The sequence below is a fragment of the Mesoplodon bidens genome, assembly GCF_964165515.1.
Source record: "Mesoplodon bidens genome assembly, chromosome: 2".
Lineage (NCBI taxonomy): Eukaryota > Metazoa > Chordata > Mammalia > Artiodactyla > Ziphiidae > Mesoplodon > Mesoplodon bidens.
In genome coordinates this window covers 148,947,381-148,960,677 of record NC_138177.1, presented here as the reverse complement: position 1 = coordinate 148,960,677, position 13,297 = coordinate 148,947,381, and the positions used below count along the sequence as shown (strand labels likewise).

Below are 13,297 nucleotides of genomic sequence, written 5' to 3'. Positions count from 1 at the left end.
GCAGTCAGGCTCCAGAGAACATGCTCTTAACTCTTTATCATCATGCCTTTCCATGGACCTTATTCTTGCTTTAGGTCCCAGCCAAAGGCCCTCTAACTCTAACAGTATTCTGGCCCGTATTGACCCCTATCTTATACCAGGAGAAACGCCTATTAATGTAATTTGGCTCTTAGATTATATAGTATAACTGTAGCAAATGGATGTCTTTTAGAGTATATATTATATTCTAATTATATAATGTATATTATATATCTAAATTTGTAATTATATACTATATAGATGAAGAACAGGCAACATTAATTAATTCATTCTTGAAGTCCCTTGGACCTTGACTTCAAAGCAAGAGGAGTGGAGCATTGGTTTCCTAGAAGGATGTGTTACAGAAGAAATGTCATATTATAGCTAAAGAACTAGGGGAAAAAAATTTTAGACTAGATGTTAATTCAGATCTTAGCTGTTATTCTCTTTGTAGAGGTAAGAAGTATGGAGAGACAGCTAATGAATGTGGAGAAGCCTTCTTTTTCTATGGGAAATCACTTCTGGAGTTGGCAAGGTATGTCTTTCAAGCCAAGTCTTTTTTTTTTTTTTTTTTTTTGTGCGATACGCGGGCCTCTCACTGTTGTGGCCTCTCCTGTTGCGGAGCACAGGCTCCGGACGCGCAGGCTCAGCAGCCATGGCTCACGGGCTCAGCCGCTCTGTGGCATGTGGGATCTTCCCAGACTGGGGCACGAACCCGTGTCCCCTGCATCAGCAGGCGGACTCTCAACCACTGCACCACCAGGGAAGCCCTCAAGCCAAGTCTTTAAGTAATACGTTTTGTATCATAGTAGTCTATTTAAAAACTTGCTGCTTTGTTTGCTAAGATTGTTTACTAGCTTTGAGATTTCACATGAGCTAAGTGGGACTGGTTTTACTGGAGGGGTTTGGAAGGAGCATGAAAGATTGATGGAAGTTTTTCTTTGGAGGGGGACCTGCCGTGGGCTTGTGGGATATTAGTTCCCCGACCAGGGATTGAGCTAGCACCCCCAGCAGTGAAAGCGCGGAGTCCTAATCACTGGACCGCCAGAGAATTCCCTTGCTGGGAGTTTTGAAAGGCACTTGATACAAAGAGTAAAGTTATACTTAGGTTTTGACTTTTGCAGTAATTAGAAGCAGAGGTCTTTCCATTAGTGAATAGTCAGTAATTTATCAAAGTCCAATTTAGAGAGAGAACCTTTGAAAGCACTCTCAGCTAGCCCAAAACAGTCATCCATAAGAAGGACTGAATGAAGGACAATTTGAAAACACGGGCGTGTGAAAATGTCTTAAAAAGTCTCACAAGTAGTCTTAACTGTTGGAAAGTTGTGTATTTTCCACCAGAATTTATTAAGCAGAATAAAATATATTGAGGGTACACAGAGTAGCAAATATTCTGTAATCTATTTAATATCAGTTCTGCTAAGTTTTCTAATTTTGTAGAGCATTCTAAGGATTTGTCATGAAAACCTTGCCAGAATGTTTTTGGCCATCTAGAGAAATGTAGGTGGATGAGAAGTTTGGGAAATATGGCCCTTTTGATAGGAGTCATCAGTGCTTTTTCAGGTGGCTGGATAAAAAGGGTATGTTTATTTCTTTCAGTGCTCTTACAACCTTAATTTACATTAGAAGTTTTGATCATTGCATTTCTTTCATGAGTGCTTATAGTTTATATTCTCTGTACTTGCTTACTCTTCGGTTGCTTTTATAATACAGGACTACAGTTTCTGTCTTACAAAGACTGTTAGGTTCTAGCCATCATACCTTTAGTGCTTTCTCCTTTTGTTCTGCTAGAATGGAGAATGGTGTGTTGGGAAATGCCCTGGAAGGTGTGCATGTGGAAGAGGAGGAAGGAGAAACAACAGAAGAAGAAACTCTGGTAGAAAATAATGATAACATAGATGGTATGTGGAGTTGCATGTGACATTCAAGAGATGCGACGTTTATTTCTTGTGTACAAGTGATGGAAATAGGGCTCTCCTTATCCTGAATGGTCTCTCCTGGGGTGACACCTGCATTTGGTAGAGACTGCAGGGGAGGTGGCTGATTACTGAAACTGATAGCAGGCTTTTGTAAGGGGATAACTTAATTTCCCAAATAAATCTGGTTATTTAAATTGATGTTTTAAGTATTAAAAGAACCTTAAATATTTTTCTGATGTGACTTTTAAAAAGTCTTTGCAGCTCAGTTATTTTAATGGCTGTGCTTTTGGAACCCTCTTACATTTTTTTGTCTAAGAAAATTAAATGTTAATTTCGAACTTGAGTTTGGCTGCTAGAATTTTACATATCAGATGGAGGTCTATATAATGTTTAGAAGGGAATGTAAAGCTTGGCATCTCTTACCTAACTGATATCAGAATGCTCAAGTAAAATAATATCTAATTTAAGGAGCTTGGGTTTCTTTTGCAGTAAGTTGCTCTGCTAGCTGGGAGTTTCCCTTTGCTTTTCTCAAGGGGGCAGATAATTTGCAGGCCATCTGCTAAAACATAAGCCAGGCTGTTTGAGGGTTTAAAGGGAATGTATTTTTAGTTTCCATTTATGCCTTTATCATTAAACTCGAAGACATGTTTATGCTTCATGTTCTTTAACCATGTAGAGGAAGCAAGGGAAGAGTTGAGAGAACAGGTTTATGACGCCATGGGAGAAAAAGAAGCCAAAAAAACAGAAGACAAGTCTCTGGTAAAGCCTGAAACGGATAAAGAACAGGAAACTGGTATGGAGAAGGGTGGAAGAGAAGATATGGATATAAGTGAGCCTGCAGGGGAACTACAGGAAAAAGTTGAATCAACTCCAGATCAGTTAACTGAAACCACTAAAGAGGGAAAAGGAACAGCAGCACCAGAAGGACTGAATGAAGCTGAAGTCACTTCTAAGAAGCCAGAACAGGAAACACCCGATGCTGAGGAAGGAAAATCAGTTTCTGGAACTGACGTCCAAGAAGAGTTCAGAGAAAAAGGAGGTCAGGGAGAAGTAATTGCAAGCATAGAGGAGAAACCAAAAGAAGCTTCAGAAGAGCAACCTGTTGTGACTCTAGAAAAGCAGGGCACTGCAGTGGAGATAGAAGCAGTCAAGCCAGTGGATGTGGGTGGGGATGAGCCAAAGGAGCAGGTAGCTGTCTCTGCAGGTGAGCCAGGAAAGGCTGTTCTTGAGCAGTTGGTAGGGCAAGAATTGCCTCCTGCTGAAGAGTCACCAGAGGTGACAGCACAGGCTGCAGGAGCTGGATCAGAAGCCTCCGAGAAGCCTGGGCAGGAGGACCCAGTTCTCCCTAAGGATGGTGCAGTCAGTGGACTATCAGCTGCAGGGGATCACACTCCCAATGAACCGAAGACTAACGCAGAAGGACGGACAGAAACAAAAGATGGCTCAGGACTAGAGGAGAAGGTCAGGGCAGCGTTGGTTCCTAGCCAGGAGGAGACTAAGCTGTCTATAGAAGAGTCTGAGGCAGCTGGAGATGGGGTTGAGACTAAGGTAGCCCAGGGGGCTACTGAGAAATCCCCTGAAGACAAAGTTAAGATAGCTGCTAATGAAGAAACACAAGACAAAGAAGAACAGATGAAAGAGGGTGAAGGTAACCGGGACATGCAAGAGCTGCAGTGGGTGGAGTACATTCTGGATTTGACTCACTAATCATGGGTAAAAGTCAGCCTTCCATTCAGGATTTTCCGTCTGCCTTTGGATTAGGAAAGGGCTAAGTGAAAATGGGGATAGTTTAAGAAGGTGGTGTAAGTTGAGCAAGTTAAAGCAAGTCTTCTTTAGCTGGCTTATAAACTAACGCTTTACTAACTGCAAAATAGGCCTTTCTGTGATATCTGAGACTTGGCTAGCTATCAGTAACTTGTTGTACCATACTAGCCAATAAAAGGTGGGTGGGAAGTGGGGTAGATAGGGAAATAGTGGGCTAGGCTGGCAGAGAATGCTGAATGGATGTTCACTTGCATGCCTCTTGATTTTTAAATTTACTGTTCACTTGGTTCCTTTTTCTCTGCGTTAGGAATCAGGATTAGAGCAGTAGAATCCACTGAATTGATACACTTAAGCAGGCATGCCATTTAAATGAAGGCAGTTAACCCTTGAATGTTCTATCGCCAGAGTGGAAGAACTCTGGTAATCTTTACTTTTAGTCTTCAGTAAGTGTTTAGAGGCTTATTCACATTAGTTAAATTAGCCCCCTCCAAAGTTAACAGAAAACCTAACCGTTAAGCCCTCTTGCTGCTTTCCCCCCTCATTTCATGCTTGCTTTGGCTGCTAAACTGAATTTTTTGTTACTTAGAACATTATAAAGTGTGGATGCTTTATATAGTATTATTGGTCTAATTGTGATTCAGTTTCATCAAGATGTATAAGCCTCTAATTAGCAACTCCATAACTGGCACGTCTGACTTGAGTTATACTATCATTTGAGGATTCTACTGTCCATAAGATTTATCTAACGTTGTTATTAATAACCATAGGTATATTCCAATTAATCATTATTACACATATATATTACTTATATAATTGACAGACTACTTTGAGTTCTCTTAAGTTTTAGATGTTCAAAGACCCATTATCAATATGTGTAGCTAATTCTGGTAAACTTCCTCCTACCTATGTGCAGGTCCCTGTACTCCAGCCAGCACAGGCATGGTAACCAGTAGTGAATTGGCTAAATGGTAGAACCATTGGTCTGCCTATTGGGCTTTAGGAGATATCTATGGAAAAAGCACAGAACTGAATTCCTCAATTTAAAGAAACCTCCCATGTCTTAATCTTTAATGATAATTAGCTAGAGTAGTAAAAAGCTCTGCTGGCTCTCTGAAGTTGGACTTTGAATAATAAGCTACAGTAGAGATGTCATATTTCTCCACAGTTCAAAAACTATTCAGTTGAGTCTCACAAGTAACATTGTTAGAGCTCTCTCACATACATTACTTCTGATTCCAAAATACAGTACTGTGTAGTAGGTAGTATTACTCCAATTATAGTGATGAGGAAGCTGAGGCTTAGGGGTTACGTGACTTGTTTAGGGTCAAACAGTACATCATAGTACTGGAATCTGACCCTAGATCTGATCTGAATGTATTGTTCTTCCCAGGATACCTCACACTGAGGAGGGCAACTTTCATCCCTTCTACGTGGTAACACTAGCCTGCAGAAATCTTACAAGAGGTTTTCTCTTAAAATCTCCATTTCCTGCCATCTCTTGGGCTCTCTATATCCCTAAAAAAGAAAAGATAATAAGCCTATTCTTTTCTAATTGTCACACTAGATATGATTGGTAAGTGAACAAAATTTTAATGTTGTAGGCATAAAGCTTGGCCATGCTCAGATAGACTGTACCGGTCAATTTTGTACCGGTCAATTTGTAGTGTTTGCTGACTATCCTTTGGGAATGCTAGAATAACCAGAGAATCAGCAGATTGCCTTTACTTGGCCTTTGAGAGTCATTCTTCTGGTTTGCACAACTCTCTGCCTATACTGTTTTGAAGATACTACAAGATCAGAGAAATGGTATGTTACGAAACATTGTTTCCCTTTCTCTGAGGATGGCATACCACAAAAAAGACTCCATTTTCTTTTCTTTTTTTTTTTTTTTTTTGCTGTATGCGGGCCTCTCACTGTTGTGGCCTCTCCCGTTGCGGAGCACAGGCTCCGGACGCGCAGGCCCAACGGCCATGGCTCACGGGCCCAACCGCTCCGCGGCATGTGGGATCCTCCCAGACCGGGGCATGAACCCGTGTCCCCTGCATCGGCAGGCGGACTCTCAACCACTGCGCCACCAGGGAAGCCCAAGACTCCATTTTCAAAGAAGCTTAGAAAATATTTTAACAGATCTTTTTACTGAGGCCTTCATTGCATTCCTAGTAATATGTGGGTACAGGTTACCAGGTTGGAAAGTGTTATTTTAAAGTAATGGCTTTCTCATTAACTAGCTAGCTCCCTCTCCACCATTCCATGAAGGTAGTGCAGATTCCTCAAGAGAAACCAATATTTTTCTCAGACCATTATAAGAATTTTAATTTAAAAATTTGATGTAAAACTCCAAATAACTAGATATTTTATGCCAAATTAGATGTCAGCTTTTAGCATTTTGGTATGAGTGGAACAGATACCAGATAAATAAGAATATAGAATAACAACAACATTTTGTCAAAATTTCCTACAAATTGGGAAGGTAAGGTGTTTGGGTTTTTTTAGTATTGTGAGAAATACAAAGATCTGCTTCACCTGTCATATATTCTGGTGGAGGATGGGCTTCATTGTCAGAGTCAATAAAACCACCCATCTAGTCTAACATCAGGGATCTAAGTACACAAACCACTTCAAAATTTGGGCATGGAAATATAATGGTGTATGGTGGTGTGGGTACTTACTTATATTTCAGAAGCACCAAATTACATAGTCAACAGGAGAAAAGGGAGGCACTTGATAAAACGGGGTTTGTTTGCTGTAGAGGTTAACTATAATTAGCTTGTAACTTTTAACTGGTTCTTAGAGGGCTTTAGTTTGTCCTAATTGATAGGACCTTTCTGTGCCTATTCCCATCCTGAAGCAGTATTGTTAGATAAAAGTCCTTTAACCTGACTTCATGGCTCTAAGGCCTAGTTTTTAGTTAGGAGACAATATTTGAGCTTTTCTGCTGGTGTTAAATGCTTAATGAAAGATGGCAGAGATAGGCACATTATACCCATTTCATGAATTGTGAACCCCCAAAGGTTCACTTATTAATCACGTGACATTTTGAACCTTAAGTGATGTGTACAGCTATTTATCAGCAGCCTGTCCTTACAGGCAGTTAACTTGTGAGTGTTTGTTAATATGGTGAAATATGGTGTTGATATGCCTGGAAATTTTAACATGGTACTGCTCACTCAAATTCTGTACAAGCTAGAGCTGGCTGGAGTGTGTGGCATGCTCATTGGTGAGAGTTGGTAAGGGCTATTCTTTTCCGTCCACAGTTCTGTTGTGGGAAAGCTAGTCTCTTGAGTATTCTTGCTTTGAATGGACTGGAGTAATTTAACTTTTGTTATTTTCTTGGCCTTATTAGTATTAACCGACAATTGGCTTAAAGATGCCGGGAATACTGGCTGAGGCCTCCAACTGATTCTGGTTGAGTAGATGGGAGCTTCTAAGCCCATGAATAAAAGTCAGCTAATCTGTTTTGATCTGAACGGTCCAGGTTGACTTTTAGAAGAGAAACACAGCCTGTTGATCACTGAAGCTCTGAACCATAGACACTATAAGATTATACAGTCTAAGTCTGGATTAGACTTGAATTAGACTGTTAACCACTGGCTTTATTATTTATATCCAGTTCAGATATTAACTGATTTGGCTTAGTATTTGGCCTGTCCTACCTCAGAATATAGGTTATTTGACAAATGTTTATTGGAATTTTTGACTTGTCAGATCCTTAGTATTCTCAATACTGAAGAATTTTTACTTGCAGAAACCGAGGGCTCAGAAGAGGAGGATAAAGAAAATGACAAGGCTGAAGAAACACCAAGTGATTCACTTCTTGAAAACAAGGTGAATTATTTGTTCGGTATCATTGTCTACTTTCTTATTGTGGGACTTTGGTTTACTAGTGAAGGCATGATTATTATAGGTAGCTGTTTCTTGGTTAGGGATTGGGGACCCTTTATTCATGGTGGAAATAGACAGATCCATTTGAACCCAGGGGGTCCCGTCAGTTAGGACCTGACCCAACATATCACTGCTAACTATCACTGACATAGGTGATATGGGGTAGACTTTGTAGGGGTCCATTCTGTAGGTTTAGGGAGAAAAACATGAACTTTGAATCCTATATCAGTCTATCCCCATCCCACGCCCCCAAACTATACTAAACTGTACATTTAGATTTGTAATCAAATGATGCCTGTCTTGTACTTCTGCCTAATACTAATGATTTGGATATACTTCAGTCTCTTCAAGAAAATGAAGAAGAGGAGATTGGGAACCTAGAGCTTGCCTGGGATATGCTGGATTTAGCAAAGATCATTTTTAAAAGGTAAAACTCTTGGTGCTTCTAGGCTTAGGTTGGGAGCTTGGTGGTTGAAAACAAAGCAGTTAGGGTTCGACAGATGCTATTAAGGTTTCTGACCATCTTTCCTTCTTTTAGGCAAGACACGAAAGAAGCTCAGCTTTATGCTGCACAGGCACATCTTAAACTTGGAGAAGTTAGTGTTGAATCTGGTAATACATTTTCCATTTTACTCTCTTCTCTAACACATCCCTTGCCCCTGCCTTAATCTTCCTCTAATTCCTTAAAATCTAGCTCAATTGATCATAAATTGTGGGCAATTAGCTTTAAAAGGACAGTAGGCTTTTTGGGTTCTCTATGGGTCCCAGAACAACGAACAGTCTTTTAAATGGTACTCTAACTGAAAGTCTCCCAGTAGGGTTGTTTTTTGTTTTTCTTTTTGGCCGTATCATGCAGCATGTGGGATCTTAGTTCCCCAGCCAGGGATTGAACCCGTGCCCCCTGCATTGGGAGTGCGGAGTCCTAACCACTGGACCGCCAGGGAGGTCCTTCTCAGTAGGTTTTTTTTTTTTTTTAAAGTTATGGCTGCGTTGGGTCTTCCTTGCTTGTGCATGGCTTTCTCTAGTTGGGGTGAGAGGGGGCCCCTCTTCGTTGCGGTGCACGGGCTTCTCATTGCGGTGGCTTCTCTTGTTGCGGAGACGGGTTCTAGGCGCGCAGTCTTCAGTAGTTGTGGCTCACAAGCTCTAGAGCGCGGGCTCAGTAGTTGTGGCATACGGGCTTAGTTGCTCCGTGGCATGTGGGATCTTCCCGGACCAGGGCTCAAACCCGTGTCCCCTGCATTGGCAGGTGGATTCTTTTTTTTTTTTTGCGGTATGCGGGCCTCTCACTGTTGTGGCCTCTCCCATTGCGGAGCACAGGCTCCGGACGCGCAGGCTCAGCGGCCATGGCTCACGGGCCTAGCCGCTCCGTGTCATGTGGGATCTTCCCAGACCGGGGCACGAACCCGCATCCCCTGCATCGGCAGGCGGACTCTCAACCACTGCGCCACCAGGGAAGCCCGGCAGGTGGATTCTTAACCACTGCACCACCAGGGAAGCACCTCAGTAGGTTTTTTAAAGTCATTTTGATGGATTTTAGTCAAGGGTCCTGGAGATGCTACAAAGAAAAATGAAATATAAGATGGGAGCACATTCCTGCAGCATGGTCTGAAATTTTACAAGTACTATATATTAAATGTCCATTTGCTTGCTGTTTTTCTCTTCGTTAGAGAATTACATCCAAGCTGTGGAGGAGTTCCAGGCTTGCCTAAACCTGCAGGAGCAGTACCTGGAAGCCCATGATCGGCTCCTTGCAGAGACCCACTACCAGCTGGGCTTGGCCTATGGGTACAACTCTCAGTATGATGAAGCAGTGGCACAGTTCAGCAAATCTATTGAAGTCATTGAGAAGAGAATGGGTGAGTAAGCATCAGCTGTTTCCACAATGATTTTTTTTTTTTTTTTTTTTTTTTTTTTTTTCGGTACGTGGGCCTCTCACTGTTGTGGCCTCTCCCGTTGCGGAGCGCAGGCTCCGGACGCGCAGGCCCAGCGGCCATGGCTCATGGGCCTAGCCGCTCTGCAGCACGTGGGATCTTCCCGGACCGGGGCATGAACCCATGTCCCCTGATTCGGCAGGTGGAGTCTCAACCACTGTGCTACCAGGGAAGCCCACAATGATTTTTTTTTTTTTTTGCGGTACGCGGGCCTCTCACTGTTGTGGCCTCTCCCGTTGTGGAACACAGGCTCCGGACGCGCAGGCGCAGCGGCCATGGCTCACGGGCCTAGCCGCTCCGCGGCATGTGGGATCTTCCCAGACCGGGGCACGAATCCGTGTCCCCTGCATCGGCAGGCGGACTCTCAACCACTGCGCCACCAGGGAAGCCCCCCACAATGATTTAGATGGATCCAGTATTGACAGTTTAAAAAAAAAAAAAAAAAGGCTTCTTTTGTGTTATCTATTACTGATCACTTCAGCCTGTTCTTCCTAGCTGTACTTAATGAGCATATGAAGGAGGCCGAAGGATCACCTACTGAATATGAGAAAGAAATTGAGGAGCTGAAGGAGCTGCTACCTGAAATTAGAGAGAAGATAGAAGATGCAAAGGAGTCCCAGCGTAGTGGGAATGTAGCTGAATTGGCTCTGAAAGCAACTCTGGTTCGTTTGGTTTCCTTTTAAAGTTTTGATAATAGTATATTCGATATTGTTGAAGGCCCTTTATCATGGTATTAGCGTGCCATTTGCTTAAGAATCTTATTTATGACTTGGTTTCCAGGGAGTTGGAGGTCAGAGGGAATGTGAGAACTCATATACTGTTCCTCTCAAATAGTAAATATTAATGCTTAAGACAATATGCTCTGGAGCCAGACTGTGTGGGTTTGAATTCTATCTCAGCTATTTACTATGTGTGACCATGGGTATGATGAGTAGAGGAGGTGAGTGATGTTGCTACTGCTTGTAGGTGGGTGACCTGGTGGGCTCTTATCCTGGGACGCACTTGGGTTTGTCATCTCTCACACAGGTGGAGAGCTCTACTTCAGGTTTCACTCCTAGTGGAGGAGGCTCTTCAGTCTCCATGGTGGGTATTCAGGTGGTTTTTGTCACTTAATATTAGACCTCAGTGTTTGTCTAGGAGTACATTGCTAACAAAGGTTTCTTATTGCCAGATCGCCTGTAGAAAGCCAACAGATGGTGCTTCCTCATCAAATTGTGTGACTGATATTTCTCACCTTGTCAGAAAGAAGGTAAATCTAAATCTATATGTGGTCATTTCTTTTCTGTCTTCTTCTCACTCTGCATTTTTTTTTCCCTCCAAATGATACATGAGGACTATCTTTCCTATAAACACCCCACATACTAGGTGCAATAAGACATTCGTTTTGCAAAAATGGGCGAGGATTTGAATGAAGATCGGTCTTGACTGAATATGTCTTCTAGCAAAACTTTCCTGGTTTTTAGCCCAAGGGCTATCAGGAAAGGTGATGAGGAGGACTGGTCAGATCAGCCCATCTTAGGAAGCTGGCAGGTTTACAGTAGTCATTCAGCAGCAGATCTCTCTTTTTTTTTTTTTTTTTTAAATAGCTTTATTTTTTTATTTTATTTTTTTGCTTTATAACAAATTTAATCAGTTATACATATACATATGTTCCCATATCCCCTCCCTTTTGCGTCTCCCTCCCACCCTCCCTATCCCACCCCCTCCAGGCGGTCACAAAGCACCGAGCTGATCTCCCTGTGCTATGCGGCTGCTTCCCACTAGCTATCTACCTTACGTTTGGTAGTGTATATATGTCCATGCCGCTCTTTCACTTTGTCACAGCTTACCCTTCCCCCTCCCCATATCCTCAAGTCCATTCTTTAGTAGGTCTGTGTCTTTATTCCTGTCTTACCCCTATGTTCTTCATGACATTTTTTTTTCTTAAATTCCATATATATGTGTCAGCATACAGTATTTGTCTTTCTCTTTCTGACTTACTTCACTCCAGCAGCAGATCTCTTGATACTTAAACTTGTGTGAGTCTGCCTTCTGCCGGTTCCAGTAATTTTTTTCTCTTGTGGAAGAGCCTGAACTCTTGCTTTGTTTCCTGACTCAAATGTAGGAATTCAAATTTGTGGGTTGGTTACTGTTCAGATCTATTCCTCATCCCCACCCGACTCTTCCATTAGAGAGGCTGAATTGGTATGATTGGGCAGACCAGTCTATTTCTGCAGAGGACAGGTTGTGGCTAGGGAGACCCTTAGAGCCGTGAATCCTGGTGTTGGGATCTTTGCACCATAGGGAAGAGGGGGGCGTTAAGGAATTGTTTTACAGGTGTCCTTTTGAAAACATTAAGCACACTTGTGAAGCCTTCTCAATTAATTATATCTTTAGAGAAAACCGGAGGAAGAGAGCCCCCGGAAAGATGATGCAAAGAAAGCCAAACAAGAGCCAGAGGTGAATGGAGGCAGTGGGGATGCTGTCTCCAGTGGAGCTGAAGTTTCGGAAAACATGGAGGAGGAGGTGGGCAGTTAAGCAGGGTTTGGACACTTGCCTCATTTCCCCTTGTTCTCAGGGCCTGGGGAAACCAGTCCTCCTAAGTGCATGTTCCCCAACTTGAGCCTGTTTGGATTACTTGAGTGCAACCCTCATAAAAACAATGAGGTCATGCAGGAAACAGTTTGGTTACAAAATATAGTACGTCTCATTGACAAATGGAACCTATATACATACCACTGGTCCCACTCTAATGAATGTATGAGAAGACACTTAATTGGCAAGACCATTCAGTCTTTTTTTGCTCTTCTTTCTAATATATGAACACTGGCTCTGTCAGCCCTATTACAGAGAATTTAGGAAATGGCCTTATACCTTGTGGTCATTGCCCTTTTAGTGTGGAGAGCAAAGCAGAATTTAAGGGACCTGTGTTTATTTCCTCTGACTGAGGTCTGCTCAGTTGTGTAAGAAAGAATGGCTTAAAGTAGGGTCACTTATGCCCAGGCTCCCTGTTTATCTTCCAGGCTGAGAATCAGGCTGAAAGCCGGGCAGCAGTGGAGGGGACAGTGGAGGCTGGAGCTACAGTTGAAAGCACTGCATGTTAAGAGAGGGAGCAGAGCCTTCCTCCCAATGGAAAGTGTTTTTGTATATAATGTATTTTTTCACTTTTGGGGGATTCTTTTTGTATAACTTCAATAAAGATTGTAAGCAAAGGTTGAGGCTTTGATGATGTTTTTTTTTTTCCCTTAAATATTGGCTAAATGTGTGCCTTGGAGCACTCTGGGTTTTATATGGTGGCCAAAGGTTTTTGTGGGTTTTTTTTCCCTCCTCTGTACCGATCTCTGTGTTGGAAGTTCTAATCCAGATTCCTGTCTGTCTGATGTTGAGGTGATGAAATCAAGTGTGGCTGTAGGCCCTTATCTTCCAATGGTGCTATATTTTTTCCATCATAAATACTCTGAACCCAGATGTCTTGGAACTTTGAATGGTGCTCTCCCTGGACAGGGGCTATAAAAAATAAGACTTGGTGAAGATCTTGCTCTTTGGTGCTGATACTGTTTGATGGATTTTGACTGTGAACTGCTAACAGCTTCTAAGCCAGGCCTTAGGTGGCACCTGTCTTACCCACCTCGTCTCCAACTGGGGCCATAATCCTGTCCTGGAAAAAAGAACTGAAGAAAAACTTGGGGCTGGGGAGCGGGGAGTGATCCTTGAGGAAACTGGTGTGCTAATTGTAGAAAATTGGGCTTTCTGGTTTGAAAGTGACTAAGGGACTGACTGACTGATGGACACTGGATGTGGTTG

General features: G+C 42.5%; 1 protein-coding gene across 4 annotated transcripts in view; it reads left to right on the top strand.

Annotated features, from left to right (window-relative positions):
- NASP (nuclear autoantigenic sperm protein) overlaps window positions 1–12,705 on the top strand; it is a 36,889-nt gene extending 24,184 nt beyond the window's left edge. For 2 of the 4 annotated variants that reach the window (XM_081226015.1, XM_081226014.1), the window contains 12 exons: window positions 473–553; window positions 1,810–1,919; window positions 2,614–3,585; window positions 7,447–7,526; window positions 7,925–8,010; window positions 8,122–8,195; window positions 9,251–9,439; window positions 10,010–10,176; window positions 10,541–10,597; window positions 10,686–10,763; window positions 11,891–12,019; window positions 12,517–12,705. In XM_081226015.1, coding sequence (XP_081082141.1) covers window positions 473–553; window positions 1,810–1,919; window positions 2,614–3,585; window positions 7,447–7,526; window positions 7,925–8,010; window positions 8,122–8,195; window positions 9,251–9,439; window positions 10,010–10,176; window positions 10,541–10,597; window positions 10,686–10,763; window positions 11,891–12,019; window positions 12,517–12,597 — 2,104 coding nt within the window. In that variant the 3' untranslated portion in view covers window positions 12,598–12,705. The remainder of the gene's footprint in view (window positions 1–472; window positions 554–1,809; window positions 1,920–2,613; window positions 3,586–7,446; window positions 7,527–7,924; window positions 8,011–8,121; window positions 8,196–9,250; window positions 9,440–10,009; window positions 10,177–10,540; window positions 10,598–10,685; window positions 10,764–11,890; window positions 12,020–12,516) is intronic. The other 2 variants (XM_081226016.1, XM_081226017.1) reach the window with 2 other exon arrangements.
- The last annotated feature ends 592 nt before the right edge of the window (window positions 12,706–13,297 follow it).